Source organism: Saccopteryx leptura, chromosome 3 (assembly GCF_036850995.1).
Source record: "Saccopteryx leptura isolate mSacLep1 chromosome 3, mSacLep1_pri_phased_curated, whole genome shotgun sequence".
In the NCBI taxonomy this organism is placed as follows: domain Eukaryota; kingdom Metazoa; phylum Chordata; class Mammalia; order Chiroptera; family Emballonuridae; genus Saccopteryx; species Saccopteryx leptura.
Window position 1 is genome coordinate 114,536,407 of NC_089505.1, and position 27,558 is coordinate 114,563,964.

General features: G+C 45.3%; 1 protein-coding gene across 1 annotated transcript; it reads right to left on the reverse strand.

Annotated features, from left to right (window-relative positions):
• Positions 1–6: 6 nt before the first annotated feature.
• On the reverse strand, positions 7–27,558 carry PPT1 (palmitoyl-protein thioesterase 1). Its single transcript, XM_066375949.1, has 9 exons — positions 27,420–27,558; positions 22,294–22,403; positions 21,945–22,072; positions 21,558–21,628; positions 18,255–18,357; positions 6,253–6,343; positions 4,931–5,029; positions 3,021–3,092; positions 7–1,490 (listed from the first exon to the last, which is right to left on the reverse strand). The coding sequence occupies exons 1-9, from the start codon at positions 27,541–27,543 to the stop codon at positions 1,368–1,370; spliced, it is 921 nt and encodes a 306-aa protein (XP_066232046.1). The 5' UTR covers positions 27,544–27,558; the 3' UTR covers positions 7–1,367.

The following is a 27,558-nucleotide window of genomic DNA, read 5'->3' on the forward strand; positions in this document are numbered from 1 at the left end:
CAAGGATAAGAAGCTACTCTTTATTTTAAACAACCTCATACAAATTTTTTCACATCCCTCCCCCCCACTCTTGCCCGTAAGCCTCATCTTTTAGTTGAAAAATAAGGCTTGAGAAAGGTGAAGGGAAATCATCAAGGGTCAGCTTGACAGCACTAACATGGTACTTCTCATGTGGAGTTCAACATCTCCCCAAACTGGTATTCTGCACAAGTCTTCCAAAAAGTGTCGGTGGGGTTTTCACAGGTGGGAGAGGAGAGGCTAAGATGTCCATGCTCAAATAGTGTGGGGAATGGTAAAGTAAGGTTAATTTTCTTTATCACAACAGGAATTCTCAGAGTCCTTAATATTCCCATATGGGTTGATCCCCAAGAGGAGAAGAAGGGTATGTAATATTCCCAACTTTTTGAGCAAGCAATCTTTTTTTTTTTTTTCAGAGAACACATCAGAAACAAGTTTGGAGTGTGCTGGTAAATAGGATGTTTTGAGGTGGCAGTTAGCCTGATCTCTTCACATTTTTCCTCCCATTCTCTGCTAATGCTAATATAACAGTGACTTTAGAACCCAGACCGCTAGTCATGTTAGTGAAGGACCAGTTAAGGATGGAATGGAAAGAACCAGCTGCCTCATTTTTCATTTCTATTTCTACATTTTTCTTCTCACACACACACACGTCTAAGTTCAGCAATACATACACTTCCTCCCTTCAGTAATCCAATTGGGTGTTCCTTCCCTCCTTTTGCGACAGCAACTAATTTATCATTACCTGAGGAAACAAAGTGCTACCGAAGCAAGATGGTGAACTGGTGCAATCTAATAACTGCTAAGATACCACAGAAGACAACATATTCAAAGAGAGGAGGGCAGCCTCAGATTATGCAGCAACTAAGCAATAGTTTTACAAGCACTGGTTAAATCCCCACCAGCAAAACAATATGTGAATACCGGAGGCTTGGGTATCGGCCTTCTCTTGGCTTGAAATATGGCTAGAATCATGTGAGAAAGATGTTTGTCCTTAGAATCTGTCATCGCTTTAGCTTGTTCAGTCTCTTCTGGGCCTAGGCACAGCTCTGGCAGTGACTGCAGCAGACTGTTTCCTTAGTCAGCTTGACTACATCAAATGGTTGTAAAATAATCTGTGGTTATTAACTAATTAAAGTTGGATTCAACACCATATGCTGATAGGATGAAGCAAAGGATAAGATTTGGATCTTAGATCTTTCCGAGCAGGGCATCTTACTTAGATGATGATGAGAGAAAAGGGTTAGTTGCAGGCTGGATCTGAGCTCAGGCTTGGGCATAAAGGGACTAGTCTTCATTGGTTTGTAAGTGCCAGGGCTCCCTGAGCTCTGGTGCCAACTGCAAAGGTTTCACTCAAGGAAGGGTATGATGTGGGCATAAAACCAATCTTCAGACAGCTGAAGATGATCCCCTTCTACAGCCAAGAATACTAGTTGTCCTGCATTGTCCATTTCTTTTAGCCCTAGGCGGTCCTGCAGAGAGAGGCCATAATTAAAAGGCTTAATGAAAAGGTTTGGAGTAAAAGTAAAGAAATAGAATGTTAACCTGAGATATATTTTTAAAATGCAGTCTTTTCCCTAAGCATTACAATTTGGGTATATTGGCAAAAACGCCAAAAAAAGATACCTATTTTTCCCCCTAAGCATTAAAAACATATGCAGTTGAGGTTATTCTAGAGTTTCACATTCTGTATTATGAAGTTTCCCAGTGCTTCTGGAGAACAAAATCCTCAAAATGTCAGTTACGTGGAACTGACCTAAAACAGGAGAACATTAGCTTTATAAAACATATCCAGCCCTTAGATAACAAACTTGGGACACTTTCATATCTTGCTGTTGAAAATGTTATTGGCCCTGACCAGTTGGTTCAGTGGTAGAGCGTCGACCTGGCATGTGGTAGTCCCAGGTTCGATGACCAGTCAGGGCACACAGAAGTGACCATCTGCTTCTTCCCCCCAACCACCCCTCCTGCAACAATGGCTCAACTGATTTGAGCATGTTGGCCCCGGACACTGAGGATAACTGTGGAACCTCTACCTCAGGTGCTAAAAATAGCTTGGTTGCAAGCATGGGCCCCAGATGGGCAGAACATCAGCCTCAGGGGTCACCAGGTGGATCCTACTTGGAGCACATGTGGGAGTCTATGTCTCTATCTCCCCTCACTTAAAAGAAAAAAAGAAAAAATGTCATTACCCATAGCCTATGTACTGCAGAACAAATATGGTGGGGAGATGAGCAGTTATGACAGAATGTTGCTGCTATGGCTACCATCGGTTGGAGTTTCTAAAACTTAACAGACCCTAGTTTCCCTTTCACCTCACCCAAGAGGGACACCAAATACAGAAGAAAAGCCAAGAGATATGACAGCCTTCTGAAATTTCAAGAAATTCTAGTAGAGGTAATTGGTTCAGACACAAATAGCACTTGGTGCGTTTTGGGGAGAGTCTATCTCCAACATAAAATCTTCACTGTGGAACTGGAGGTGGTGAAATGCTATAACCTCTGAGAAACCACCTAGTGTTCAAAAGTTCACAACACTAGTCCCATTCACTCCTGCAGGAGGAGCTCCCCTTATCAGAGCCTGATTTAAAAACAGAACTTCCACATCTATTAAAGTATTAAAGTAACACCCATTTCTTCTCTGTTTTCATTATGCCTGGGGGACTTCTTGGATTTGATCCAGTCTGCATCTCAGCAAAGCCAGTTCTAAACCTTTTTATCAGAAGGAAGGAATCAAGAGATGCAACCCTTGAACATGGTTAAAAATCATGAGGTATAGGTTCTTCGGCCTTCAGAATGTAGATTTCTGAAAACCAGCACCTAACAGACTAGTGCACTGGTCAGCAGCCTAACCAGCCTCATCCCATCAAATATGGGTCAGATGCCTCATGATCACTTACTGCTCTGGGGTGTACAGCACAGGGTCCATCACTCAAGAACCCAGCAGTTTCAGCAGCTGGGAGCTGAAAGGGACAGCACATCTCCCCACCCCCACCCTGTTACCTGTGTGTACAGAGTGGTTTCCTGTAAAGGAATGGTTTCCTTGTCTTGGCCACTTCTGTAAAATCCAAACCACTAAAGGAAAGAAGGAAGAAATATGCGGGTCAAACACATGGCACAAACTGCCAAACTAATTTAAGCCTGGCTGGTAGCTACGACTACCAATAAATTGAACATCATGAAGCCAGAAAAAATAAGAGTATGATTTGAGTCATCTAGGTAGATTGTGAGAGATGAGTTAATCTTTCCAAAGAACTTTCCAATTTCCCAAAATTTCTGCTTTCTATAATTATGGAGCAGCTACCCTGTGAAAATCCTTGTGCTGAACCCTAGACATTCTAGATATATAGTCACTGTTTTCAAAAAGCTCTAGTCTCATGAGGCATGGAAACATCTAATTGTTTAGCAGGAGTGTCAGCAAATTTTTCCGTAAATACCAGATACAAAATATTTTTGGCTTTAAGAGCCACAAGGTTGCAAATACTCAATGCTCTCATAGTAATGCAAAAGCAGTCACAAAAAATACTTTTTAAAACGTGTTCCAATGAAACTTTATTTATGGACACCGACATCTGAATTTCATATAATTTTTACATCATCAAATATATTTTATTTTTTCAATCATTTAAAAATGTATGGTTCCTGAGATTATCATTAGAGTCTGGAAAAAAAAATGTATACACCTGACCAGGTGGTGGCACAGTGGATAAAGCATCAACCTGGAATGCTGAGTTTGCAGGTTCGAAACCCTGAGGTTGCCATCTTGAATGCGGGCTCATCAACATGATCCCATGGTCCCTGGCTTAAGCCCAATGTTGCTGGCTTGAGCAAGGGGTCACTGGCTTAGCTTGAGTCCACTGGTCAACACACATATGAGAAAAAATCAGTGAACTAAAGTGCTGCAAATATGAATTGATGCTTTTCATCTCCCTTCCTGTCTCTCTCAAAAAAAAAAAAAATTGTCAAAAACCATCCTTAGTTCACGGGCCATACGAAAACAGGTGGCAGGCTGGATTTGGCCAGCAAGCCATGGTTTGCTAGTCCCTGCTGGTTTGATTGATATGATGAGTGCTGGAATAGAGGCTGATTGATTCTAGAAAAGAGAATAAATTCTACTCGAAACAGGGACGGTGTTCTGAATGGAGGAAGTGGTTTGGGTTTGGCCTTGAAAGGTGAATAGAAGCTTGTCAGGTGGAGAAGCCTGGGGCAGGGCATTTTAAGAGACTTAAAAGATTAAACAAAGGCACGCAAGAGAAAAAGCATATGCCAAGTTTGGGGCGTTTCAAGAAGTACAATGCAGTTTGATCAGAGAGTATGAAGTGGGTAGTGAGGGAGATTAGCTTGGAGAAACATGATGAAGCCAGGTTGAGGCAGGCCTTCCGTGTCAACCTTAGGCATTTATAGACTTTGGGCTGATGGTTCTGAACTTTTTGTTGGGTCATTGGTCTCTTAAAATCTAATCAAAATTATTGGCCTGGGCCAGGTAGCTCAGTCAGTTAGAGCATTGTCCTGAAACTGCAAGGTTGCAGGTTGGCTTCTCGGTCAGGGAATACATGGGAAGCAGCCACTGAATGCACAACTAAGTGGAACAACAAATAAATGCTTTTCTTTCTTTTACTCTCTCTCCCCCCATTCCTCTGTCTCTCTAAAATCAATCAACTAAAAAATTATTTTTAAATTATAGACCCTTCCTCAGAGAATGGTACTTATCATTTTGCATACAATTATGGGGATGGGAGTTTACAACCCTCATTGTCCTGAGGTCTGCAGACCTCAGATGAAGAACCCATGCTCTACACAAAGGTGGGTGGGAGGGACTAAGGTTCCCCCACCCCCAACAGGTAGCTGTATTTTAATGCCATTTGCTCTAATGGTCTCCTGGCATGCTGTGGCCTGCCCAAGCAGTGTCTCACCTCAGAATCCACCGGGTCCACAACTGAATCATTGAGGAATTTCACCATCACAAACTTCTTCAGGGCCATCAGGTTTTTCTTGTAGGACTCAATGATGCCCTGGAGGGAAAGGCCAGCGGTGTCTCAGAGACATCAACATCGGGTTCCAGCAGGGGGGCTAAAGCCCGTCAGTGCTCCGGTCTCCCTGACCCTGGACCACCATGTTTCCTCCCCATGGTACAAACTGCTGCTTCAGCTTCCTGACCAGAATATACCTTGTACAGCCTTTCCCTACCATCCTCTCTGACTGGCATGTCCCACCAACAATGGTGCCGTTAGTCTGTCACTGCACTCCACAGGCACCGTCATACAGGTTCAAGACGTCCAGCCAGAGAAAGCCAAGGCAAAAGAAGAAGCTGGAAATTGAGTGGTTTTGCTATACTATCGTTCCCACCCTCTTTCAAAAAAAATTGTTTTAGGCCCTGGGCGGTTGGCTCAGCGGTAGAGCGTCGGCCTGGCGTGCAGGGGACCCGGGTTCGATTCCCGGCCAGGGCACATAGGAGAAGCGCCCATTTGCTTCTCCACCCCCACCCCCTCCTTCCTCTCTGTCTCTCTCTTCCCCTCCCGCAGCCAAGGCACCATTGGAGCAAAGATGGCCCAGGCGCTGGGGATGGCTCCTTGGCCTCTGCCCCAGGCGCTAGAGTGGCTCTGGTCACGGCAGAGCGACGCCCTGGAGGGGCAGAGCATCGCCCCCTGGTGGGCAGAGCGTAGCCCCTGGTGGGCAAGCCGGGTGGATCCCGGTCGGGCGCATGCGGGAGTCTGTCTGACTGTCTCTCCCCATTTCCAGCTTCAGAAAAATACAAAAAAAAAAAAAAAAATTGTTTTAAAAGAACCTTCCGACAAACACAATAAATATAAATTGAGCCATCTACTATAGTTTACCAGAATCTCCCAAACCATGCTGGTGTTTGGGACACTCAGTCTCCTTTGCAGTCTCTCTTCTAAGTAAATCTCTTTTCTGAGAAAATGTGACCCAAAAGGGACCCACCAGAAGGCTTGCCTCACTAAAACAGCAGGTGGAAGCCAGCCAGCAACCCACCGAGCTGACCGTGCTTCGACACTAGGAAAGGGAAAGGACCTACGGGCAGAAAGCCAACTGGATTTCAGCTTCCCTAAAAGGAACTGGACCTCAGGAGCACTGGCTCCCCTGCCAAAAAACAGAACTTCTGTCTCATGGGTTCTGCCTGGGATATTTTAGGTAAACAGTCATTGCTGGTCTTTTTATAAATGCCCCAAATAAAAAAATGAATACACAACTCCAATAGCCTGGGTTGGGTGCTTACTTGCTCCTGATTAATATCTGCCAAGAAGACGCTATGGTTGCGGTACATGTCCTCCTTTATGGGGTCGTGCCAATATTCTGCTTGCACCAGGCTGCAGGGAGAAAAAGGAATCAGGGTGACCAAGCCGAGTATCAGTATGCCTCTGTGCACAGGTCACCAAGAAACTTCGAAAGACCAGAGCCCTCAAGTCCTGGGCCTTGACCCTCTATTAAGGAAGATAAGATTTCTACCTACCAAACAGTTCATCAGCTAGACACCTGAGGTGAGGATGTGCTATTTAACACAGTCCAGTCCTAAAGCTTAGGAGAAGGACTCACCAATATGGTTACCCTGTGGCACTGAGCTTTAGCATACTTCTCATGCTTCCAGGTCATGAAGGCACATGCTGTCCCCTCCCACAACCCCAATCCCTTCACCGTCCTTGGCTTCCTACTCATACTGCAAGAATCAGTTCAATCCCACCACCTCTGCCCCCTCTTCATCTATCTCTTCATCCATCTTGCCATCTTCAGATAGGGATGGAGCTCTAACCTTTCAATTGTAAAGCACTTACCATACTACTGAATGATGATACTAGTTTTCAGGTTTCTGGTATGTCATGCAATTTTTTTATTTTTTTTTATTTTTTTTAGATTTTATTTATTCATTATAGAGAGGAGAGAGAGAGAGAAGGGGGGAGGAGTAGGAAGCATCAACTCCCATATGCGCCTTGACCAGGCAAGCCCAGGGTTTTGAACCGGCAACCTCAGTGTTTCCAGGTTGACGCTTTATCCACTGTGCCACCACAGGTCAGGCCTATGTCATGCAATTTTTAAGAACAAAAGGCAGTAGCTTGACCAGGCAGTGGCACAGTGGATAGAGTGTCAGACTGGGACCCAGAAGACCCAGGTTCGAGACCCTGAGGTCGCCAGCTTGAGCGCAGGCTCATCTGGTTTGAGCACAGTTCACCAGCTTGGACCCAAGGTCACTGGCTTGAGCAAGGGGTCACTCGCTCAGCTGTAGCCACCACCACCCGCATCAAGACACATATGAGAAATCAATCAATGAACAACTAAGATGCTGCAACAAAGAATTGATGCTTCTCATCTCTCTCCCTTCCTGTCTGTCTGTCCCTATCTATCCCTCTCTTTGACTCGCTCTATCACACACAAAAAAACCCAGCAACAAAAAAACAAAAGGCGGTATTTGATGATTATAATACTATTATTTCAGACACAGATTAGCAGTTCTCTTCCCACTTTTTTTTTTTTTTTTTTTTTAGATTTTTGTTTGTTTGTTTGTTTATAGATTTTTGGAGAGAGGGAGACTGTGAGAAAGAGGAGGGGGGAGAAGCAGGAAGTATCTACTCATAGTAGTTACTTCCTGTATGTGCCTTGACCAGGCAAGCCCAGGGATTCAAACCAGCGAATGTTGACCTCAGCATTCCAGGTCAACGCTTTATCCACTGTACCACCACAGGTCAGGCCTCTTCCCACTTTTTTACTTTCTCTCCACTCTCTCTCCACATTCCCTTCCCTTCCCTCCCCTCCCAGCCCTCCTCCACCAAAACTGACCCTCCAGCCCGAAGTCCTCCCAGCAGCTATCCCTACTTAGTTCCTGCATCTATACAGCGGCGTTCCAGCTGGAAAAATGGGGAAAGGGAGGCGTTAGAATATGGGTGGGACTCTATCTCAGTTTGGAGGGAAAGGTCAAATTTTCTACAACAGGAGCCCAGCCGACTGGAAGAGCAGCCCAGTGGCAGTGGTCCTGAAAGTGCCACTCCACAGCACAGGTGGCACTGACCCCCAATGGACCAGAGATGATGGCAGCTCCTCACGCCCAGGAGCAGAAAGGACTGAGCTTAAAGGAGGCAGCAGCAATTGGACTCTCAGCAGTCAGACTGACATCCTCTAATCTGTTTATCAATGTATTTGAGAGTTTTTAAAGGTTTAGTTTCTCCAATTTTAAAAATATTATGAACTCTGAACATTTATAGAATGCTGGTATGAGTAGTGCTCTTGTTTCGTTTCAGTATTATCACTTTCCGTGTGAGTACTGGTCTCGTCTCTCCCCTACAAGACTGGGAGCTCCCCAGCAGTGACTGTCTGGCAAAGGGCCGATTGCCAAATAAGAAAGAATGGTGTAGAGATGTAGACAAGCAAGGCAAGAAGTAGGCCTGGCCCTGAAGGAGGGTAGGATTTATAGATGTGATGGGAGTATAGTTAGAACAAGGGAGGAAAAAGCTTCAGGAGTGGGTGGTTCACTGTCAAATGCTGAGAAATGATGAGCACTTAGCACACATATTTTTCACATCGGTGGCCAATCAAGTTTCTTCAGAAAATGTAAGTGAAAGAATACAAAGATCTCTGGATCTTTCCAGGCCAGGCTTTGGTGACTCCAAACAGCAGTGGGGAGGCCTAATGGCTAAGGATCAAAGAAAGCTCAAAAGATCAAAAAGGCTTCCTTTTTGTATGAAAAGGAAACAGCTAAGAAGGGCAACAGGGAGAAAGGAAGGGCATTTTGTTTCGTAGGAAGCCTGGTGCACATGGCACAGCCAAGGGGAAGGACGTGAGGATGAGCAGAGGCTGGAAATGCTGCAGAAGGTGGGGAAGTTGGGGACAGGAGGCTCTTCAGGAGGTAGACAGAGGAGAAACATGGGTTTGTACTATTACCTCCTTTTTAGCACTGAAGGGCTGGCTTCAGAGAGCTTAAGTAACTCTCCCTAAACTACAGAGTCAGCAATAGAAAAGGTAAAATATGAGCCTAAATCTGTCTGAGTCTACACTCTTTCCAGTGCAGCATGTGAAGAGGCAGGAAAGGACAGCTCCCAAGCCAGACCTTCCCAACCACAGGCCACCCTTGGTGAGATAAGCCTCTACCCTGAGGCTCTAAGCATGAGGCTTGGAGATAATAATAGTAACATAGCTCTTAACTATATATCAGGTCTATTCTAAGCACTTTATACATACATATTAACCTATTTAATCCTTACAAGTAGTCCATAGGGTAAGTGCTACTATTATACTCATGTTTACAAATGAAGCAACCACACTCTGAGAGATTAAGTACCTTGCCCAAGGTCAAAGTGTTAGTAGTAAGAGGGCCAAAACACAGGAAGGGAAGATTAGGCTTTTCAACACAAGGATGTTCTGTGAAAGTTGTTTGTTATGAGAAATTGAAAATGATGAAATGTTTGCAACATGGGACTCAATAAACTGTGAAGTCATATAATAAAATGCCGTGCAGCAATTAAGATGAATCAGATTCGCCTGACCAGGCGGTGGCGCAGTAGATAGAGTCAGACTGGGATGTGGAGGACCCAAGTTCAAGACCCCGAGGTCACCAGCTTGAGTGCAGGCTCATCTGGTTTGAGCAAAAGCTCACCAGCTTGGGCCCAAGGTCGCTGGCTCGAGCAAGGAGTCACTCAATCTGCTGTAGCCCCCCCCCCCCCCAAGTCAAGGCACGTATGAGAAATCAATTGATGAATAACTAAGGAGCCACAACGAAGAATTGATGTTTCTCATCTCTCTCCCTTCATGTCTGTCTGTCCGTCTCTCTGACTCTGTCTCTGCCACAAAATAAAAAAGATGAATCAGCTTCATGAATATGTAATAACATGTTTAGATCTCAAAAACATAATATTGAGAAAAAGTCATTTGTAGAATGAAATGCACAATACCATATCCATTACATAAAATTTTAAATATACAATATAACACTACATATTTATTGATTTGTGTACAATGCAAATTTTTTTTTTTTTTTACAGTGACAGAGAGAGTCAGAGAGAGGGATAGACAGGGACAGACAGACAGGAACGGAGAGATGAGAAGCATCAATCATTAGTTTTTCGTTGCGCATTGCAACACCTTAGTTGTTCATTGATTGCTTTCTCATATGTGCCTTGACCGCGGGCCTTCAGCAGACTGAGTAACCCCTTGCTCGAGCCAGAGACCTTGGTTTCAGGCTGGTGAGCTTTTGCTCAAACCAGATGAGCCCGCACTCAAGCTGGCGACCTCGGGGTCTCGAACCCGGGTCTTCCAGTCCAATGCTCTATCCACTGTGCCACCGCCTAGTCAGGCTAAAAATTTTTAATAGAAAGGTGGTATTCTGCTTTCTTAATGGGGTTTGTCACTGTGGACAGAGGGCAGAGAATGGGCGAGATATGTATAAAAATTCAATTTTATCTGAAATTAAATTTTCTGAAATTCAATATTCTGTTCTTAAAAATACCTGAGGCAGGCCCTGGCTGGTTGGCTCAGTGGTGGAGCGTTGGTCTGGCGTGCAAGGGGTCCCGGGTTCGATTCCCGGCCAGGGCACACAGGAGAGGCGCCCGTCTGCTTCTCCAACCCTCCCCCTCTCCTTCCTCTCTGTCTCTCTCTTCCCCTCCCGCAGCGAGGCTCCATTGGGGCAGAGATGGCCCGGGCGCTGGGGATGGCTCCTCGGCCTCTGCCCCAGGCGCTGGAGTGGCTCTGGTCTCAGCAGAGCGACGCCCAGGAGGGGCAGAGCATTGCCCCCTGGTGGGCAGAGCGTCGCCCCCTGGTGGGCGTGCCGGGTGGATCCTGGTCGGGCGCATGCGGGAGTCTGTCTGACTGTCTCTCCCCATTTACAGCTTCGGAAAAATACAAAAGGAGGAAAAAAAATACCTGAGGCAAATGACAAAATATTAATTTTAGGTACACAGTAGTTTGTTACATTACTCTCTATGCTTTTATGAATGGTTGAAAGTAATCTGAGGGAGCTTGAGTGGTTGCCTCAGTATTACTAGGAAACTGTGGCAAGCTGAGGGCAAAGGTGTGGGCAAAGCAGGACAACAGAAGGAAAGCACTCTGAGAGCCGTGGGGGAGGGGCTGCAGGCCTGCCAAGCAAGGAGCATGCAGGCTGGGAGCCAGGGACCAGCCTAATGCTGGTGGGAGAACAGAGCTTGCACAGGGGAAGACGAGGGGCCAAGGCTAGGGCAATAGTGGGGTGGGCTAATGGCAGGAGAAAATGAGGAAGCAGAAGTCAGGGAGGGCTGCCAGCACCTCAGAGGGGAACCAGAGGGCAGATTTCACAGTCAGAAGGTGAGAGAGAGAGAGCAGTCACATTCACCATTACTCATTGTCCCCACTGTGCCTGGCTAGGGCCTGGTGTTTGAAAACACTTCTTCACTGCTTACTCAGGGTATTCGAGTATCAAGTTTGCTTTGCTATGGTTAAATTATCTAAACAGTATAGAAAACATCTGCTGGGGTCCCTGCCTAAATTAAAACCACTCTCCCTTGTGAGGAAACCACACCCTTCCAGCCCCCTCCCACCAGTGACAGGGGCAGGTGTGGTTGGCCACATCATGAGACCACATGGGTACCTGACCTGATTTGGGACATGGTCCCTTCCTTAAGAACACAAAGATTCTAGCTCCAGACTGAGATAATCTGAATAAACTGTGCTGGCCACCTTTCCCCAGGGCAGGACGCTGGTCTGTGTGGAGAGAAACAAGAAGCAGTGACAGGGACCGAGAAGCAATGACGACAGCTGGGGAGAGACTGCCTCAGCTCTCAAGGGCTCCCATTTGTTTTGTTTTCTTTTCTTTTCCCTCCCTCCCTCCTTTTTTTTTTTTTTTTTTTTTTTTGCGAGAGACAGACCGGAAGGGAGAGACACAAGTGTGAACTCATAGTTGCATCACTTTAGTTGTTCATTGATTGCTTTCTCATATGTGCCTTGACCAGGGGGCTCCAGCCAAGCCAGTGACCCCCTTGCTCAAGCCAGTGACCTTGGGCTGAAGCCAGAGACCTTGGGCTTCAAGCCAGCGACCATGGGGTCATGCTGATGATCCCACACTCAAGCCACCCACCCTGCGCTCAAGCTGGTGAGCCCACACTCAAGCTAGCAACCTCAGGGTTGTGAACTTGAGTCTTCCGCGTCCCAGGTTGACACTCTATCCACTGCATCACCACGTCAGTCTCAATGGCTCCCATTTCTTGATTTCAGTCCCTCTGAGGCTGTGGATACCAAACTATGAATTTCTTTTAAAATTTACTTTGGCTTGATTTGGTTCTTCCTTGCAACCAAGAAAGATCCTCCCTAATACAAAGGCCAACCTAGGACAACACTGCAAAGAGAAAACTATTTCCTTTTGTCAGGTTAAGCTCTCATCATCCCCCTTCCCAGCACTCTACTTGGACTACTTGCCTCTTTTATTTTTTTTTTAATTTTATTTATTCATTTTTAGAGAGGAGAGAGAGAGAGAGAGAGGAGAGAGAAAAACAGAGAGAGAGAAGGGGGGAAGAGCTGGAAGCATCAACTCCCATATGTGCCTTGACCAGGCAAGCCCAGGGTTTCAAACCTCAGCATTTCCAGGTGGACATTTTATCCACTGCGCCACCACAGGTCAGGCGGACTACTTGCCTCTTTAAATCTCATATTGACATGTGTTAAAATGAGATATTTACAAAGAAACTTTAAAAATAAAAAGCAGGCCTTGGCTGGATTGCTCAGTGGATAGTGTCAGCCTGAGGTACAGATGTCCCAGGTTCAATTCCCAGTCAGGGCACACAGGAGAAGCAACCATCTGCTTTTCTCTTCCTCCTTCTTCCCCTTCTCTCTCTTCTCCTCCTGAAGCCAGTGGCTCAACTGGTTCAAGCATCGACGCTGGGCGCTGAGGACAACTCCATTGATTGGAGCATCGGCCCCAGATGGGGATTGCTGGGTGGATCCCAGTCAGGGCACATGCAGAAGTCTGTCTCACTATCTCCCTTCCTCTCACTTAAACAATAAAGAGCAAACTTGTCCTGGCTGAATAGCACAGTTGGTAAGAGCACTGTCCCGAAGTATAGAGGTTGCCAGTTCACTTCCTGGTCGGGGTACATATGGGCACATACAGGAACAGATCTATGTCCCTGTCTCTGTCTCTCTCTCCCCCTTTCCTCTCTCTCTAAAATCAATAAAATAAACAAAAAAACAAAGCAAACAACTCTATAAAATTAGAAAATTATCCTACAAATTAATCTGTAAATGAGCTGAGAACTAAGAATGCATTTCCCAGGGAAACTGTCATAAATGGTGAGCTGTGCCCTGGCTGACAGTTTAGGTCATCTACAATGTTATGAAGCAAATGTCAAGTGATTCCACTTCTCTCCATCGCACTCGTCTTCCTATTCCCTTCCTATAACCTCCAGATAGCTTCCCATGATGTTCAGAAGAAAAGCCAAACTCCTTATGTGGCCTATAAGCCCTTGCATGATGTACTTTTTTTTTTTTTTTAATTTTTTTTACAGAGACAGAGAGAGAGTCAGAGTGAGGGATAGACAGGGACAGACATGATGTACTTCTTGCTTCTGTCACTAGACTCTCATCACCTTGGCCTAGAACAAGCCTAACTTGTCTCAGGCTTGATGCCTTTGTGCCTGCTGTTCCCTCTGCTTGGTCCCTTTCCGTAGCTCCTCCTATGCTCCTTCCTCCTCATCCTACCGATCCCGGCTTAATTATCTCTTCTTCAAAGACCGTTCTGTCCAAAGTAGGCACCCCTTCCATTACTCGCCATCACTGCATCCTGCTTATTTCCACCAGCGCCACAGCATTATTCAAGGCCCCCTAGTGCACCTGTTTGCTTAGAGGTCCCCTTACCCCACTAGTATGTTCTGTCATGAGAACAGGGACTTTAGTTGTCTGTTTTCCATTGTATCTGTGAGATTTGCAACAGGACCTGACAAACAAGAGAAGTTTCACTATTTGATGAAATTATGGATGAAATACTTTACAACCCTAACAAAACAAAACCACTGCAATACTTAGAAACAAATAGGAAGCTAAAGTTGAATTAATATTTTAAACACAGCACCACTAATGGTCACAGCTCAAACCTGCCTATGTAATATGAACTGAGCGCTACACTGCATGCTTTACACTCAATTTGTTTAATCTTCACAACCCTTGCCTGACCTGTGGTGGCGCAGGAGATAAAGCATCGACCTGGAATGCTGGGGTCTCCGGTTCGAAACCCTGGGCTTGCCTGGTCAAGGCACATATGGGAAGCAACTATGAGTTGATGCTTACAACTCCCTCTACCCCTCCCATCTCTCTAAAGTAAATTAAAAAAAAAAAAAGCTTTAATCTTCACAACCCTGCAGCGAAGTACTATTAACCTCACAGTAGAGATGAAGAGACTGACTCAAGCCCACTCTCACAGTTAGACAATACAGACCTGAGCTGCTCCAACAACCCCCTAGAAGGAGGGTATGGAAGGCCATTTTTTCTTTTTGCATGTCTGAAGATGCTTTTATTTTCCCTTCACATCTGATTCTTATTTTGGGTTTGGTAGTGAATTCTAGGCTGAAATCATTTCCCCTCAGAATAGGAAGGTCCTGCACCATTGCCTTCTGGCTACTACGGTTGCTGTCAGTCTGCTGCCATTTGGACTCACTCTGGCAAGCGGCCTCACTAGGATTTAGTCTTTATCCCTGTGTTCTGAAATTTCACAAGAATATACCTTAGTGTGGGTCTTTTTTTCCTTCCTTTCCTTGGCTATTTGGTGAATCCTTTCTGATCTGGAAACTCATGTCTTATAGTTGTTAGAAGTTTCCTTGTATTACTTCTTTAACAACCTTCCAATCCACCCTTCCTCTGTTCTCCTCTTGAAATTCCTATTAGACATTGGGCTTCCTAAATGGTATCTCTAATTTTTTCTGTTCTTCCCTTTCTTCTACCTCTTTCAGCTTTTTTTGTTTTGTTTTGTTTTTTGTTTTGTTTTTTTTCTGAAGTTGGAAACAGGGAGGCAGTCAGACAGACTCCCGCATGCGCCCGACCGGGATCCACCCAGCATGCCCACCAGGGGGCGATGCTCTGCCCATCTGGGGCATTGCTCTGTTGCAACCAGAGCCATTCTAGCGCCTGAGGCAGAGGCCATACAGCCATCCTCAGCGCCTGGGCCAACTTTGCTCCAATGGAGCCTTGGCTGTGGGAGGGGAAGAGAGAGACAGAGAAGAAGGAGAGGGGGAGGGGTGGAGAAGCAAATGGGCACTTCTCCTGTGTGCCCTGGCCGGGAATCGAACCCGGGACTCCTGCACGCCAGGCCGACGCTCTACCACTGAGCCAACCGGCCAGGGCCCTCTTTCAGCTTTTGGTCTAATTTCTAAGAGAATTCCTCAACTTTATATTCCCATACCTCTTATAAATTTTATTTATTTAATTATTTATTTATTTACTTATTTATTTACAGAGACAGAGAGAGTCAGAGAGAGGGACAGACAGGAATGGAAAGATGAGAAGCATCAATCAGTTTTTTGTTGCATGTTGCAACACTTTAATTGTTCATTGATTGCTTTCTCATACGTGCCTTGACCGCGGGCCTTCAGCAGACTGAGTAACCCCTTGCTCGAGCCAGCAACCTTGGGCTCAGCTGGTGATCTTTTTGCTCAAACCAGATGAGCCCTCACTCAAGATGGCGATCTTGGGGTCTCGAACCTGGGTCTTCCACATCCCAGTCTGATGCTCTATCCACTGCGCCACCACCTGGTCAGGCCCTCTTAAATAAATTTTAAAAGTTTATCTTATTTTTACTTTCCAAGAGCTCTCTTATTCTCTGATTGTTGGTTTTCTTTGCATTCTGTTCTAGTGTCACGGATGCAATCTCTGACCTCTGAAGATAATTATAGGCTTTTTAAATTTAGGTTTTCTTCTGCTCTAGAATTGCCATCTGTTTCTTCCAAGTTCCTTTTTGCTTTTTGTTTTGGTCTGCATTTCATGTTGGAAGCCTTCCTCGAATGTCAGACTGGGAGTCCTTAGCTCACTGTTCTTACTTAAATAGAGGTATACAAAACTGACCAGAGGCTCTTCACACAAGACAGAGCTTATTTGCACAGTAGGCAGGAGTCGTCTTGACTTGTAGAAGGCTGAAAACATCAACCCATAGGTCTTTTCTCTGGGGCCAGTTTTTCTAGAGGGTATCCATCAACCTTCCACTTATCAGGGAGTAAGCCCGGCTGCTATCATTCTCCGAGTGGAGAGAGAGGAAAGGGGAGTCGATGGAGATGGGTTTTCAGTATAGCACCAGACCACCCTCCTGGGCTTGTGATCTCAAAGTCTGGTACTTCTCTAGTTAAACCGCTCCAGAAAATAAAATCCCCTTCTCTTGTTAGGGTCAGGGAGGAGCAATCAGTTGGATGTGCACTTATGGGAATTGAGGACTCTGATCACTCCTTGTAGATTTTCTCTTCCAAAGTTTCTTATGCATCTAAATCCTGAGCCATTTGGAGCTGTAAAAAGTGAATCTCCTCTCTTCCTATCTGTGCATCCCTCCACAGACACAAAGACCTCAGCATATTCTGCTGTTAAAATACTTTACTCATTCATCTGCTCTCTGTTTTTCAAAAACTTATTGACATCCTTCATTATCGCTTATCTCTTTTCCTGTTCTCTTTGCCCTTGTGGATCTATCACTTTATATTCTTTTGCTACCACTTTATTAAAGTTTAAAGAGGAAGTGAAGATAAACACATCAATCTACTACTTTAAATCAGTATTTAGGTACCATTGTCCCTCCAGCCCCCAGCTGACTGCTCATTTAGTTGGATTTTTTTTTTTTTTTGTATTTTTCTGAAGTTGGAAACAAGGAGGCAGTCAGACAGATTCCTGCATGCGCCCGACCGGGATTCACCTGGCATGCCCACCAGGGGGTGATACTCTGCCCATCTGGGGCGTTGCTCTGTTGCAATCAGAGCCATTCTAGCGCCTGAGGCAGAGGCCATGGAGCCGTCCTCAGCGCCCGGGCCATCTTTGCTCCAATGGAGCCTCGGCTGCGGGAGGGGAAGAGAGAGACAGAGAGGAAGGAGAGGGGGAGGGGTGGAGAAGCAGATGGGCGCTTCTCCTGTGTGCCCTGGCCGGGAATCAAACCCGGGACTCCTGCATGCCAGGCCAATGCTCTACCACTGAGCCAACCAGCCAGACCTGACTGCTCATTTATAGTTACTAAAAATTCTGATTGCCAAGGGTTCGTCGGGTTCACAAAAGAGAAAAATGGGGGGATGAGTTTTTCTGAGGTATCTGAGCTAGAATTAGAATAAAGAGTAAATTAAGAATAAAATGTAAAGAGGACCTACATATCCATAAGAACAAAGAAAATGCAGGACATAAATAACCAAGTTATAGCTAGTCAAGCCATGTAAGAGGGTAAAGCATAGCAGTGGTATGAGTTGCTTGAGAGGGATGAAGATGGAAATATAAAGTATCTTAGTTTCCTTCACTGACCATCAGGTGGCACTGCTGACCCATGACAGCTTTGTACCTTGGAAAATGGCTTCAAGGAACTGTTGTATTGAAGAATTGTTATTAGATAAGAATGACAGCCCTGACCGGTTGGCTCAGCGGTAGAGCGTCGGCCTGGCGTGCAGGGGGACCCGGGTTCGATGCCCGGCCAGGGCACATAGGAGAAGCGCCCATTTGCTTCTTCACCCCCCCCCTTCCTCTCTGTCTCTCTCTTCCCCTCCCGAAGCCGAGGCTCCATTGGAGCAAAGATGGCCTGGGCACTGGGGATGGCTCCTTGGCCTCTGCCCCAGGTGCTACAGTGGCTCTGCTCGCAGCAGAGAGGCCCCCCGGAGGGGCAGAGCATCGCCCCCTGGTGGGCAGAGTGTCACCCCTGGTGGGCGTGCCGGGTGGATCCCGGTAGAGCGCATGTGGGAGTCTGTCTGACTATCTCTCCCCGTTTCCAGCTTCAGAAAAATACAAAAAAAAAATCTGTTCTCCAATATTAACAGTAATTCCTTAGGCTTAGTACTTTCTAAAGAATTTTTGTTTTTAAGATGGACATTTATTCTGTTGTGATTACATTTTTCCTCTATAGAAAAATGCGTTTCATTTTTTAAATTAATATTAAAGCAGTTTTAGGTTTACAATAAAATTGAGTAGATAGTACCGAGATATTTACAAAAATTAATCTCACTTGACTGTCACCAGCAACTACTTCTAGAATCATGTGCATGATGTTAGCAAGGAAGTCATCACGTTTTCTTGCAGTGACAGCTCTGAGTCCTTTTCGGTGACCATACATACCGTTCCTGAATAGCTTTGTTGTAAGCCCCAGCATTCAGTGTTTTTCTGATCAAGTCACAGATGTGAGAGCTCGCTCCTGGGCAACGAGGGAGTCCAAAAACACCTAGAGTAACGGAAGACGAATATCCATTCCTTCAATAATCATGTATTGAATACCTACTATGTATCAATATAAGACACTGTGAGAAACAAACAAAAAAATAACCAGAGCTTGACCCTGACTTCATTCATGTATTCCTCAAGAGAATATTATATTGAGGATTAATACTATAATCAGCTTCCTCCTGGTACTCCCACAGTCTTTTCTGCCTAAGGACCTTTGCACCTGCTCATCCCAGGAGGATGTACAGGTAAACCTCAGAGGTACTGCAGGTTCAGTTCCAGACCAAGGCAATAAAGCACATATCTTAATGAATCATTCAAAATTTTTAGTGCATATAAAAGTTATATTTACACTATGCTGTAGTCTATTAAATGTGCAACAGCCTTAGGTCTAAAAACACAGTGTATATACCTTAATGAAAAAACGTTATTGCCTGACCAGGCGGTGGCGCAGTAAATAGAGCGTCGGACTGGGATGCGGAAGACCCAGGTTCGAGACCCTGAGCTCACCAGCTTGAGCGTGGGCTCATCTGGTTTGAGCAAAAGCCCACCAGCTTGAACCCAAGGTCACTGGCTCCAGCAAGGGGTTACTCAGTCTGCTGAAGGCCCGTGGTCAAGGCACATATGAGAAAGCAATCAATGAACAACTAAGATGTTGCGACGCGCAATGAAAAACTAATGATTGATGCTTCTCATCTCTCTGTTCCTGTCTGTCTGTCCCTGTCTATCCCTCTCTCTGACTCACTCTCTGTCTCTGTAAAAAATAAGTAAATAAATAAAATTAAAACAAAAAAAACAAAAAAACATGGGCCCCAAATTCTTTGACAGCCCAAAGACTACAAAGACATGATTATCAGGGTTTCGCCATTAAAAAAAAAACAAAAAAAAACGTTATTGCTAAAAAACACTAACCATCATCGGAAATTTCAGCGAGTAGTAATCTTTTTGCTGGTGGAGAGTCTTCCCTGACTGCTGATGAAAGTGCAGTATTTGTGAAGCACCCTAAAGCGAAGTGCAGTATAACAAGGTATGGCCTGAACGGGTGGTGGCGCAGTGGATAGAGTGTCAGACTGGGACACGGAGGACCCAGGTTCTAAACCCCAAGGTTGCCAGCCTGAATGCAGGCTCATCTGGTTTGAGCAAAGCTCACCAGCTTGGACCCAAGGTCACTGGGTCTTGATCAAGGGGTCACTCGATCTGCTGTAGCCCCCCGTCAAGGCACAGATGAGAAAGCAATCAATGAACAACTGAGGTGCCGCAATGAAGAACTAACTGATGCTTTTCATCCCTTCCTGTGTGTCTGTCCCTCTCTCTGTCTCTCTCTCTATCTCTGTCACACACACAAAAAAACAAGGTATGCCTGTACCTCTTCTCTTGCTGCTTCAATGGGTGGACTCATTTGCATCTCACAGGTCTCAGCTTAGAAAAGTCTTATCTGACTGCCCTAACTCAAGTAGTTCCCAACCCCATTTCCTTCCCCTCCCCTGCATACACTTCCATCCTCACCATCCTCCTCAATAACATTTTTGGGGTTACCAGGCATAGTTCTGAGCACATACTGACAATAATTAATTTAATCCTTACAACCACACTGTTGAATAGAAATCATCATTTGCCCCATATTACAGATATGAAACTTTAAAACAGGGAGGCTCAATACCTTGTGCAAGGTTGGATAATAAATTATATGGCCAGGAGAGGCACACAGGCATTTCTGGCTCCAGAGCCCACAACCTTTAACCAGTACCACCACAATTCTGTCCCTCGAGTGTTAACCCATTTTTCCTTTATCCTAGTCACCACTGTCTGTATTTATTTTATTTGTGTCATGTCTATTCTCCTCCCCATCCCCAGCCCCAACTAGAATGAAAGTTTTAAGAAGGCAGGGACCACCTGACCAGGTGGTGGCGCAGTGGATAGAGCGTCGGACTGGGATGCAGAGGACCCAGGTTCGATATTCCGAGGTCGCCAGCTTGAGCACGGGCTCATCTGGTTTGAGCAAAAGCCCACCAGCTTGAACCCAAGGTTGCTGGTTCCAGCAAGGGGTTACTCAGTCTGCTGAAGGCCCACAGTCAAGGCACATATGAGAAAGCAATCAATGAACAACTATGGTGTCGCAATGCGCTACGAAAAACTAATGATTGATGCTTCTCATCTCTCTGTTCCTGTCTGTCTGTCTCTGCCTATCCCTCATTCTGACTCTCTGTCTCTGTAAAAAAAGAAAAAAAAGCGTTGCAATGCGCAATGAAAAACTAATAATTGATGCTGCTCACCTCTCTCCATTCCTGTCTGTCTGTCCCTGTCTATCCCTCTCTCTGACTCACTATCTGTCTCTGTAATAAATAAATAAATAAAATTTTAAAAAAAGAAGAAGGCAGGGACCTTGTCTGTCATGTTTCTAGGTTTTCAATAAATATTTGTTGAATGAACAAATGATAAAGCTGTGTTTACCAATTTGCCCTTGAATAATACTTCGTTTTTTTAAAGTATTTCCTACTTATTATTTTACTTCATCCTCTGAAAAGTTCATACAAGAAGAGCAGGGCCTTACTTTAGTTTCCCTCATCTGTGAAAGGGACCTAAGATATCAAATTACTTCACCATCGGTAGTGGTTAATTGGGTGAATCCAGTTTCCTGATTATAAGGAGAATCCTTCTACCCCTACACTACTCTACCTGACAGGTATATACCCATCAGAACAGAGATAAGTTCCAATCCAAAGATACATCCTACCCCAAAAGTTTATAATTCTGTCTAAATAGAAAACCTGTTGTTCTTCAAAGGATTTAATTGCTACTCTTAATTTTACAGACAAAAAAAGGCGTAGATATTATTCTTTGCCGAAGCCTAAATTCAAGACATCACCAATATCAGGAAACAGGAAAGGTTGTCAGACTTTCCTAATTCCTTAATCACCACCTGCTATGTGGCTGCAACCATCTTACCTCCAGGAAATCATGTCAATTAAACTGGAAAGAAGTAGATGGCAACCTAATGATTCACCTGTGTTCTAGGCCTATGGAACCCAAAGTCTCTTCCTATTTCTTTGGGAGTGCTGGCTAGTTTACTATAAGGTGGAAAAAGCAGAATTTTGCAAAGATAGCTTACTTCTTGTACAAACAGAGCTGCTAGAATTAAAAAAAAAAAGTGGTCATGTGAGTTAGAACATAGAAGAAAGGAGGCAAAGAAGCTAAAGTTACCTTGATGTTGCCCTCCAACTGAGATCAGATTGACCATGGGAGGGGAGGGACATCTCTGAGCCACTGCTCTCCTGAGGGGAAACAAAAAAGGATGATCAGGTCTGTCAGATGGAAATGTATCACCACCAACAAACAGTTTCCCAGACTAAGATACGTCATTCTCTGTGGTTCCCCAAGGCCACAGAGCTGCAGGACTTTCCTCTGATATGACCAAACACAGATCTTTGTTCTTTCCATAAAGTTCCGTAAAGCTTCCTACATGGGGACATTTTAGAATAGTTTCCCTTCCAAGATAGGGGAAGAGCCAAGAAGAATCAGAGTGGATCTGTTCAAATAAGAGAAAAAGAAATCAACTCCATGTCACTGGTATAACAGAAAGGAACTTACAGAAATTGGCCTCCCTGGGAGAATCCCATGGCGTTGTAGCCTTGCTGCAGCTTAGGATCCTTAGCAAGAATGTCACACACTGTTTTTACTTGGGAATTGACATTCAAGAAGAAGCTGTTCTCCACATCCTAAAAGAGGAGCCACAGGGAAGTGAGAAGTGGGGGTGAAAACAAACACTGGCGTCTTCTCTAAGAGGTAAACTTGTTTAGGCTGGTATCTTCACATAAGCCACTCATGAGTTAAAGGGTCATGGCATGATTTGCTGCTAAAAACACAAGGTAGCATTTTAACACATTCTACAAAATGAGTCAGCAAGCCTTCTAAAGAACAGAGCTATGAAGAGCCTTACCTCCATCATGGTCTTCCCAATCTCTAGAGATAAGACGTAAATTCCAGGTATTTTCTTCTCAACCATTTTTTTGATAGCACCCATGCTTAAGGGATTACAACAGCTGTCTCCTAGATAACAAAGACAATGGAGGGGAATGCATGAACCAAAACATTATAATTTTTTTTTTTTTTTTTTACTGAGAGAGTCAGCGAGAGGAACAGACAGGGACAGACAGGAACAGAGAGATGAGAAGCATCAATTATCAGTTTTTTGTTGCAATACCTTAGTTGTTCATTGATTGCTTTCTCATATGTGCCTTGACCGTGGGCCTTCAGCAGACTGAGTAACCCCTTGCTCAAACCAGTGACCTTGGGTCCAAGCTGGTGAGCTTTGCGCAAGCCAGATGAGCCCGCGCTCAAGCTGGCAACCTCAAGGTCTTGAACCTGGGTCCTCCGCATCCCAGTTCAACACTCTATCCACTGCGCCACTACCTGGTCAGGCCATTATTATTATTATTAATTAATTATTATTACTTTAGGTGAGAGGAGAGGAAGATATCAAGGCAGACTCCTGCGTGTGCTCCCACCAGGATCCACCTGGCAACCCCATCTGGGGCTGATGTATCAAGCTATAGTATTATTAGTGCCTGAGGCTGAAGAACTCTAAGGGAGTGATCTTCAGTACCTACCCAGAGCCAACACTCACCAATAGAATCACTGGCTGCTGAAGGGGAAGAGAGAGAGAAGAGGGAGGGAAAGGGAGATGAGGAAAAGCAGCTGGTCCTTTTTCCTGCGTGTCCTGATCCAAAATTGAACCCAGGGGGTCTATACGCTGGACCGATGCTCTATCCACTGAGCCACTGCCCAGGGCCACAACATTATTTTTAAAAAATGTTTGTGCTTCAAAGGGCATTATCAAGAATGTGAAAAAGTAACATATAGTATGGGAGAAAATATATATTAGCAAAACATACATCTGATAAGGGTTTAATATCTAGAATATACAAAGAACTCTTACAACTCAGCAACAAGATGACCTAATTAAAAATGGAAAAAAGGCCCTGGCGGGGTGGATCAGTGGGTAGAGCACTGTCCCAAAATGCTAAGGCTGCAGGTTCAATCTCTGGTCAGGGCACATACAAGAATCAACCAATGAATGCATAAATAAATGAAATAACAGATTGATGTTTCTTTCTCTCTCCTCCTTCCTCTCTCTCTCTAAAGATAAATCAATAAAATAAAAAAGAGAGAGATAGAAAGAAATAGGAACCCTTGTACATTGCTGGTGGAAATGTAATATGATGCAACCATTGTGAAAAGAAGTTGGTAGTTCCTCAGACGTTACCATATGACCAGTTATTTCACTTCTAGATATATACCCAAGAGAAATAAAAACATTTGTCCACACAGAAATGTGTACATGAATGTTTCTAGCAGCATTATTGGTAATAGTCAAAAGGCAGAAATGACCCAAATATCCACCAATGGATGAATGAACAAACTGCAGTGTATATAACACAACAGAATAGTGTTCAGCATAAAAAGCAACAAAGTACTGACTCATGACGCAATGTACATGAACCTCAAAAACATACACGAGGCCCTGCCGGTTGGCTCAGTGGTAGAGCGTTGGCCTGGCGTGCAGAAGTCCCGGGTTCGATTCCCAGCCAGGGCACACAGGAGAAGCGCCCATCTGCTTCTCCACCCCTCCCCCTCTCTGTCTCTCTCTTTCCCTCCCGCAGCCGAGGCTCCATTGGAGCAAAGATGGCCCAGGCGCTGGGGATGGCTCCATGGCCTCTGCCTCAGGCGCTAGAGTGGCTCTGGTAGCAACAGAGCGACGCCCCAGATGGGCAGAGCATCACCCCCTAGTGGGCGTGCCGGGTGGATCCCGGTCCGGCGCATGCAGGAGTCTGTCTGACTGCCTCCCTGTTTCCAGCTTCAGAAAAATACAAAAAAAAAAAAAAAATACATGAAATAAGCCAGATATAAAAGGTCACATATTGTATGACTCCTTTTAGATGATATATCCAGAATAAGAGAATCTGTACAGACAGAAAACAGAACGAACATTTTCAGGGGGTTGTGGGAGAGGGAGAATGAAGAATGATTATTTAATGGGTACAGGAGTTTTTTGGGGTGATAAAAGTTTTGAAACTAGAGAGAAGTGACAGTTGCACAACCCTGTAATTGCCACTGAAGTGTATACTTTATTATGGTTAACTGTATCCTATGTGAATTTTACTTCAATAAAAAAAAAAGAACAGGTCCTGGCTGGTTGGCTCAGTGGTAGAGCATTGGCTTGGCATGCAGGAGTCCTGGGTTCGATTCCCGGCCAGGGCACAACACAGGGGAAGCGCCCATCTGCTTCTCCACCCCTCCCCCTCTCCTTCCTCTCTGTCTCTCTCTTCCCCTCCTGCAGCAGCCGAGGCTCCATTGGAGCAAAGATGGCCCGGGCACTGGGGATGGCTCCTTGGCCTCTGCCCCAGGCGCTAGAGTGGCTCGGGTCGCAACAGAGCGATGCCCCGGAGGGGCAGAGCATCGCCCCTGGTGGGCGTGCTGGGTGGATCCCCGTCGGGCGCATGCGGGAGTCTGTCTGACTGTCTCTTCCCGTTTCCAGCTTCAGAAAGAAAAAAAAAAACTGCTTGTCAAGGTCTTTAGTGGTCTTCATATTGCTAAATCCAATGACCAATTCTCAGCCTTTATCTTACTTGACCTGTCAACATTCCATACAGTTCCCTTACTCTTGAAACATTTTCACCTGTTCCCCAGGCTGCTGCACCCTCCTGACTTTTCTCCACCTTCCTGGTTGTTCCATCACTGTCTTCTTTGCTGATTCCTCCTCACCTCCTCAACCTCCACATGTTGGGAATGCCTCAGGACTCAATCTTCAGACCTCTTCCCTCTTCTGTGTACACTCCTCACTGCCTTGGTTATCTCACCCAGTCTCCTGGTTGTGTTTTTTTTTTAATAGGGCTGTATTTTTTTTATTTATTTTTTGTATTTTTCTGAAGTTGGAAGGTGGGAGGCAGACAGACTCCTGCTTGCAGCCAACCGGGATCCACCCGGCACGCCCACCACAGGGGGGTGATGCTCTGCCCATCTGGGGCGTAGCTCTGCTGCAACCAGAGCCACTCTAGCGCCTGAGGCAGAGGCCACAGAGCCATCCTCAGAGCCAGGGCAAACTTTGCTCCAATGGAGCCTTGGCTGCGGTAGAGGAAGAGACAGACAGAGAGGAAGGAGAGGGGGAGGGGTGGAGAAGCAGATGGGCGCTTCTCCTGTGTGCCCTGGCCAGGAATCGAACCCGGGACTCCTGCACGCCAGGCTGACGCTCTACCACTGAGCAAACCGGCCAGGGCCAGTCTCCTGTTTTTTTGTTTTTTTGTTTTTTAACCTTGCTTTAGAAAAATCTTTTTTTTTTTCTTTTTTCTTTATTCATTTTTAGAGAGGAGAGAGAGAGGGAGAGAGAGAAAGACAAGAGAGAGAGAAGGGGGGAAGAGCTGGAAGCATCAACTCCCATATGTGCCTTGACCAGGCAAGCCCAGGGTTTTGAACCAGCGACCTCAGCATTTCCAGGTCAATGCATTATCCACTGCGCCACCACAAGTCAGGCTCTCCTGGTTTTAAATACCAGCTATGTGCTGAAGGTTTCCCCAACCTAAATCTCCAAACTGTATCTCTCTCCTAGACCCCACACTCCAAATGCCTCTATAATATCTCCTGGATGTCTAACAAGCATTTCAAATTTAGTAAGTTCAAAAGCAGACCCTTGATTTTCTCCCTACCCCAAATGTGCTCCCCTTCAGGTTCCCCTCTTTGGCAAATGACAACTTTATCCTTTGAGTTGTTCAGGCCCAAACCCATATAGTCATCCTGCTTCCTTTTTCTCTCATACCACATCTCATCTGTTAGCAAATCCCATTGGTTCCACCTTCAAAAATTCCAAACTGATCACTTCTCCATATTACTATACTGTTTCAAGCCACCGTCACCTCTTGATTAAATTACTGTAATAGCTGGTGAACAAACAATGCAATCTACAGATGATGTATTATAGAATTGTGCATCTGAAACCTATATAATTTTATTAACTAATGTCACCTCAATAAATGCAATAAAACATTTAAATAACTAAATAAATAAATTACTGTAAGAGCTTCCTAACTTATCTTCCTGCAAATGTCCATGACCTCCTACAATCCATTCTCAACTAGAATGGTCCTTTTAAAACATAAGACTATGTCACTCCTCTCAGATCTCACTGCCAAAGGCTTCCTATCTCATTCCAGCCAAAGTCCCTACAGTAGCCTTAATAGGACTAACAAAAGCTGCAGTCCCCACACCCCCACCTCCAACCTAACCCCCTCTTTTCTTTTCCTTGCTCACTCAGTTCTGGCCACACTGACCTGAATGTAGTTTCTTGGACATATCAGACATACTTCTGCCTAAGGTGTTGCATTTGCTATTCCTAGTAACAGCCTCATGGCATCTTCCTTGTACGCTTCAACTTCAGGTCTTTGCTCAGATGTCACTTTCTCATGAATCCTTTCCTGATCTTGCTCTATAAAATTGCAAGCCTCCATCTTCGGTTTCTATTCCCCTCCCTGTTTCTTTCCATAGCACTTAGCATCATTTGGCATACTTTGTGTTTTACTTATTTCTTTATAGTCTGTTCCAAAAGGGTAAAGAATTTAGTCCGTTGTGTTCATTACCGTATTCTCAGCATTATAGGTGCTAGAAAACTCAGTGTTAAATGTATGAATGAACTACAGGTGCCTAACATATCTCTGCCTAATGTGTGAATGAATAAAAGAATGAGTGGAATGAAAAAAAGGTTCATGCTGCCAGAGCCCAGCTCTCCTGTGCATGTGCCAGAGGCTGCATCCCGACGCCACTGCTGTGAGGATGTAACGAGTCGGCACCTAAAACCCGAACGCAGTGCACTGCCCTCTGTGAGCGCTCACACAAGGACAGACCTTCCCCTTCTCCCTTCCCAATGCAGAGTAGCCCCCAATTCTAACGTCGGGCCAGCCGGCTTCTCCGTGACCGCGGACCTCGCCCATCACACTCGCACTTTGCAGACCCGAACCCAGACTGGGAGAGACAAAGAGTCGCCAAACCCTTTGCACCCTCCTCTCGCTTACTCACCCATGCCATGCCACATCACGAGCGGCGTTGGTGCCGGCGGGTCGAGGTGCCACCGCCCCCGGGCAGCGCCGGACGCCGGCAGGAAAGCGACGGCCAGGAGCCACAACCAGCTGGGCGACGCCATCTTGACTCAATCACG

Bases quoted from the DNA above. Each gene is read 5' to 3' on its own strand.
- PPT1 (XM_066375949.1), bottom strand. From the start codon at position 27,543: ATGGCGTCGCCCAGCTGGTTGTGGCTCCTGGCCGTCGCTTTCCTGCCG. The intron at 22,073-22,293 runs GTAAGGCTCTTC...CTCCTCTTTTAG, and splicing joins TTGGGAAGACCATGATGGAG to GATGTGGAGAACAGCTTCTT. The intron at 3,093-4,930 runs GTGAGACACTGC...TCTTTCCTTTAG, and splicing joins TGGACCCGGTGGATTCTGAG to TGGTTTGGATTTTACAGAAG.